The sequence below is a fragment of the Bos mutus genome, chromosome 15 (assembly GCF_027580195.1).
Source record: "Bos mutus isolate GX-2022 chromosome 15, NWIPB_WYAK_1.1, whole genome shotgun sequence".
Lineage (NCBI taxonomy): Eukaryota > Metazoa > Chordata > Mammalia > Artiodactyla > Bovidae > Bos > Bos mutus.
In genome coordinates, this window is record NC_091631.1 from 55,055,383 (window position 1) to 55,061,455 (window position 6,073).

Below are 6,073 nucleotides of genomic sequence, written 5' to 3' on the forward strand. Positions count from 1 at the left end.
GGGGTAGGCGGGGAGAGGGAGGGCCGTCATAATTATATACGGTTAAATGAAGGTGGTGAAAGTCAGAGTGCTCTGTCTTGGGAGTGGCCTCCTTTTCCCGGTTCGCCCATTCAGCAGTCAAGTTGGACAGGAGAGCAGGCTCAGTTGGGAGTGGCCTCCTTTTCCCGGTTCGCCCATTCAGCAGTCAAGTTGGACAGGAGAGCAGGCTCACACAATGAGCAGGCGGTGCACAAGCAAGAGTGAAAGAGAGTCCTCCAGCCCCACTGGCCCTGCTGCCTGCCGAGCTCAAGTCTCGGCTGCCCCCTTGTGTCCACAGAGTGAAGGACAAGGGAAACTTCATCCAAAGCTGGGCTAGGACTGGTCCCCTGCCTCCTTCTCCCCAAGGGCACCCCCCCACACACAGGGACTCCCATGCAGCAGGACCGCCTGCCCTGCCCTCCCCAACAGCCTCTGCCCCAGTTACTCTCCACAGTATCGCCCTGTTTATTTCCTTCTCGGGGCTTCTCACACCGTTATTTTGGCCCACTCTTGTTGCCTGCCACCCTGGTGGCTCAGAGGGTAAAGTGTCTGCCCGTAATGCGGGACAGCCGGGTTCCATCCCTGGGTTGGGAAGATCCCCTGGAGAAGGAAATGGCAACCCACTCCAGTGTCCTTGCCTGGAGAATCCCATGGACGGAGGAGCCTGGTAGGCTACAGTCCATGGGGTCGCAAACGGACACAACTGAGAGACTTCACTTTCACTTCCCCACCCCTCTCAAGGGCAAGGAGATTGAGGGCAGGGCCTTGTTGGACTCAGTCACTGCATGCCTAGATATAGAACAGGCCCAGCAGGGAGCAGCCACGCAGCATGCATTTCCCGATCAAGGTTCCCCAAAGACGCCTGATGTCCGCCCACGGTTCCCATCAGGGCCGAGCTGCCTCCTTCTCCTGAAATGCCTTCAACACCCCAGCCCACCTCCCCTCCACCTCATTGTCTGCCTGGAAACCTGGTATTTATGGTTAGTCCAGGGCTCAGTTTAAACATTGCCTCTTTGGGACAAACATATGGACACTAAGGGGAAGGTGGGGAGGGTGAGATGAACTGGGAAACTGAGATTGATATATACACACTATTGATACTATATGTAAATAGATAACTAATGAGAACCTACTGTGTAGCTTGGGGAACTCTACTCAGTGCTCTGTGGTAACCTAAATGGGAAGGAAATCCAAAAAACTGGGGCTATATGTAAACGTATGGCTTCCCTGGTGGCTCAGTTGGTAAAGAATCTGCCTGCAATGCAGGAGACCCCCGTTCAATTCCTGGGTTGGGAAGATCCACTGGAGAAGGGATAGGCTACCCACTCCAGTATTCTTGGGCTTCCCTTGTGGCTCAACTGGTAAAGAATCTGCCTGCAATGTGGGAGACCTGGGTTCGAGCCCTAGGTTGGGAAGATCCCTGGAGAAGGGAAAGGCTACCCACTCCCGTATTCTTGGGCTTCCCTTGTGGCTCAACTGGTAAAGAATCTGCCTGCAATGTGGGAGACCTGGGTTCGAGCCCTAGGTTGGGAAGATCCCTGGAGAAGGGAAAGGCTACCCACTCCAGTATTCTTGGGCTTCCCTTGTGGCTCAACTGGTAAAGAATCTGCCTGCAATGTGGGAGACCTGGGTTCGAGCCCTAGGTTGGGAAGATCCCTGGAGAAGGGAAAGGCTACCCACTCCAGTATTCTTGGGCTTCCCTTGTGGCTCAACTGGTAAAGAATCTGCCTGCAATGTGGGAGACCTGGGTTCGAGCCCTAGGTTGGGAAGATCCCTGGAGAAGGGAAAGGCTACCCACTCCAGTATTCTGGCCTGGAGAATTCCATGGACTGTATATAGTCCATGGGGTCACAAAGAGTCGGACACAACTGAGAGACTTTCACTTTCACGTTCATTTCCTGGGCTTCCCAGGTGGAGCTAGTGGTAAAGAACTTGCTTGCCAACGCAGGAGATGTAAGAACCGCAGGTTCGATCCCTGGATTGGGAAGATGCCCTGGAAGAGGAAATGGCAACCCACTCCAGTATTCTCGCCTAGAGAATCCCACGGACAGAGAAGCCTGGCAAGCTACAGCCTATAGGGCCACAAAGAGCCAGACGCATCTGAAGCAACTTAGCATGCACGCATGTATACATGTAGCTGACTCACTTTGCCGTGCAGCAGAAACGAACACAACATTGTAAAGCAATTATACTCCAATACATTTTTAAAAATGTTTATTTATTTATTTACTTATTTGGCTGTGTTGGGTCTTAGTTGCAGCATGTGGGATCTAGTTCCCTGACCAGGGATTGAACCTGAGCCTCCTGCTTTGGGAGCACAGAGTCTTCGTCCCTGGACCACCGTAAAAATATGTTTTAAAAATAAACATTACCTCTTCGTGATGCTTCCCTGGTCTCCCCTAAACTGGGCACTTCCTTCTGTGTGCCTTCACCTCCTGTAATGGGATCATAACTGTCTGTGAGCCCGGCAAAGGCTTGTATCAAATTTGTTCTCACACTCTCAGTGTCTGGCAGATGGCAGATGCTAAATAAATATTTACTGATGAACTCTGATTACCCCTGGAGAGACTCACAGAGCCCAAGGCCCGGAACTGCCCTCCCAGCCTCGCCTCCCTCTGCTCTCCAATAGAGAGCCCACCCGGTAGGCAGCACAAACACCACATCATTCACCCAGCATCTTTCCAAGGGCAGGTTTTGTAACAGGATTGTTTACTCCAGGGGAAATGCCTTTCCAACCATCACCCTCCTTTATAATGCATCTTGGCTGCACTTCCTCCTGAAACCTTCCTTGGTTCTAGAGCAGGAACTAATCCTTCCTTCATCTCAGCTTCTCATCACTAGTCCTCTTCCCAATTAATGCTGCCTTGTCCTAGGGCCCTGTATCAGCTCAATGGGTGCTTAGCAGAAGTGTGAAGCCTGTTGTCTCAGCTAATTGTAAACCTTACCCTGTCACTACCCATGTCTCACACACATTAAGTAAAAAGCGTTAGTCACTCAGTCGTGTTTGACTCTTAGCCACCCCATGGACTGTAGCCCACCTGGTTCCTCTGTCCATGGAATTCTCCATGCAAGAATTCAGGAGTGGGATGCCATTCCCTTCTTCAGGGGATCTTCCTGACCCAGGGATGGAACCAGGTCTCCTGTTTTGTAGACAGATTCTTTACCATATGAGCCACCAGGGAAGTCATGAAGCCACTCAAATGCCCATTCACAGGCAACCCATGAAGCATATATGGTAACCTGATGGTCGAGTCAAGAAGCCAACAGCTCCTGATGTGAAAGCTCGTGTTAACTAACATCAGGGCCCCAGAAGAATATCGCCCAGGTATATGCCCACACTTCCTACAGGGAGGCAGAGACTGGGCACCTCAATCCTGCCAAGAACACCCACCCCAGACACTCTCCCCATATGCCCATCCACCTGCTCTTTGCCTGATGCTTTCCCAGCCCAGCTCAGCTTTCTGGTTGCACACTCCAGTGCATACTTGGAGCTCGCCCTGGATGGGGTGTTAGCACTCAGCTTCTGGGTCCGTCGACTTGCAGGCAAGTTCTAGGAGCTAGTCTTGATGTAAACCCAGCCTCTGGGAGTCAGCCTCACTGATCACTCTTGTGGTGGCTCCATGGATAGATGTGACCCACCTCTACTACCATGATCAGCACACAAACACATACATGCACACACACACACACACACACACACGCATGCACATGCCCACATACACAAAAAATATACCCCAGATACACACACATGGGGTAGAATGTGATCAAGGGCGTCAATGTTGCAACCACGTTTACTGTGAGGACCAGCCCTAGGCAAAGGTTCTGACACTACACAGTGTCCAGCTGGACGCAGGCACTTGACAAATATTTGTTGAATGACTAAATTGCTTGCTTGCCCACCTCCAATGCCACCCATCGCCACTGATTTGACACTCCTCCTCCCACTCTGAGCACTGGCCTGTTCTACCATACGACATGTATTAGCAGTCCCTCAAGGGACAGAGCCCCAATCTTGGAATCCAGGTGTCTTCAATTTTTCTTTTTTTAATTAATTAATTAGGCTGCCCGAGGTCTTAGTTGCAGGATGTGGGATCTTAAATCTTCATTGCAACATGCAGGATCTTCAGGTGGAGCATGTGGGATCTAGTTCCCTAACCAGGGATTGAACCCGGACCCTCTGCATTGGGAGTGCAGAGTCTTAGCCACTGGACCATCAGGGAAGTCCCTGTCTTCAGTTTTTCTTGAAGTCCACCCAGCACAGTATGTTGTCTCCCCTCTGGGTCTCAGTATCTGTACCAGAAGTTCCTGCCCTTCACCCCGACTCCTTCACTTGGCTTACTCTTGGCCACCCTTTCACCAATTTGCTCCCTACTTCCCTCAAAAAGTCTTTCCCATGTGTCCCATCCCTGCCCAGACGGGGTAAGGTGGGGTTCACTGGACAGCGAAGGAAAACAATTCTCTAGCTCTTTCAGAACTCCTTATGCCATCTTATCACATCCTGTGACAAGGTCTCTACAAGGTCAGCCAAGCTTAAAAAACACACAAGCTCGCTCACATGGTTATTTACTAAGGGTATTCATGTTATACCTTTTGGGTGTCACAGAAACCCTGGGGAGAGGTGTGATGATTTCCATTTCAGAGATGGGGAAACTGAGGTTCTGAGATATTAGGTGCCCACCTAAAGTCACAAGAGCAAGTTGAATCAGAGAGCCAAGGATCAAAATCCATGCGTGTGCTTTCCATTTCAAGGGGCAGGGCTGCAGGATTAGCAGGCATGGGGAGGGAGCTGGAGACTGAGCTCAGAAGGCGGGCAGTCCGAATCGCCTAAAATCAGAGAGCGGGAAGGGTCCTTCCCACTTTATTCCACGCAACCCTGAAGGAGCCCAGAAGGAAGGAGACGCAGCTTTCTTTCTCTGGCCCAATTCTTTTTCCCAGCCTGGGGCCATTAGTGGAATACATTATAAACCTTTCTGGGAGAAGCATCCCAATTGACCTGGCGATCATCTGCCAGCAAGCGTTAGAAGTGAAGCTGGTGAAATGGAGAGAAATACAATCGAGGTGGCAGAGGGATGGCCCCAAGCCCGCTCCCCGCCCCCAACCCGCTCCTCCAAGCCTCTGCCTCTAGTCCCCTCTCCGGGCCACCAGGAAGAACAGCCCTGTGTAGTCAGAGCGGTTATCCAAATGGGTCTCAGCGGCCCGAGTGACCTTCTCCAGCTTCTCAATGATGAAGCCAGCCTCCTGCAGGGCCTCCCGCAGGAATTTCTCATTCAGGGGCAGAGTGGAGAACGTCTTGTCCCCCACCATGAAGAAGGTGGTCTCGAAGCCCCCGCTCAGCACCAGATGGCCCCCGGGCCGGAGCAGGGTCCTGAGATGGCGCAGGGCATCCCGGCAGGCCTGCGGGGTGGGGCAGGCAGCCTCAAGACACAGGGAAGAGATGAGGCCGTCGGCGGGGGGCAGCACCGCGGGCTCCAGGGGCCGTTCTTTCAGGACATCACACTTGAGCACCTGGGTGACGGCTCTCCTTACGCGCTCCTCCTTCTCGGCCCACTTATCTCTGGACGGGAAGGAAGAAAGAGAAAGAGACCGGCTGGGTCATGCTCACCATGTGGACCACTCACGTCACTCCCAGCCATTCTCTGCCTGGCGTTCCGGCTCCCAGAGCAGCAGGCTGCCGGTTCTACAGATGAGAAAACTGAGTCCCATAGAGAGAGCAGCTGGGAACAAAGTGAAGCCCAGCACCTGCCCACCCTGGGGTCACGGGTCAGGGGCCCCCTTCTGGCCCTGCGCCCCTGGAGGTTAGCCCGTTCTCTCTCTGCTAGCCCGTATCTCACATGACCCGACAAGTGCCCCCAGAAACAGAATGTCTGCCTGGACTCAGAGGAGCAAAACTACAGTGTGAGCTTGGGGGACATTGTGGGGGCTGGCCACCCCATTCAACCTCCTTCTCGACTCACACATTCCCTTCTTACCTGTTCTCAGGATGTGGGCCACATGCATTATGCAGTATGAATAAGTACTAGCACTTAAAGGCCTACTCTTTCCAGCTCTGTATTTT

At 52.6% G+C, this 6,073-nt stretch overlaps 1 protein-coding gene and 1 non-coding gene across 2 annotated transcripts in view; both read right to left on the reverse strand.

Annotated features, from left to right (window-relative positions):
- Window positions 1-2,814: 2,814 nt before the first annotated feature.
- The window catches only part of LOC102279908 (nicotinamide N-methyltransferase), a 28,555-nt gene continuing 25,296 nt past the window's right edge, over window positions 2,815-6,073 (reverse strand). Inside the window, exon 2 of the mRNA XM_070384182.1 lies at window positions 2,815-5,572. Within this exon, the coding sequence (XP_070240283.1) occupies window positions 5,140-5,572 (433 nt within the window). The 3' untranslated portion in view covers window positions 2,815-5,139. The remainder of the gene's footprint in view (window positions 5,573-6,073) is intronic.
- TRNAG-CCC (transfer RNA glycine (anticodon CCC)) lies at window positions 4,166-4,238 on the reverse strand. Its single transcript has one exon. It is a non-coding gene; the product is annotated as a tRNA-Gly (tRNA).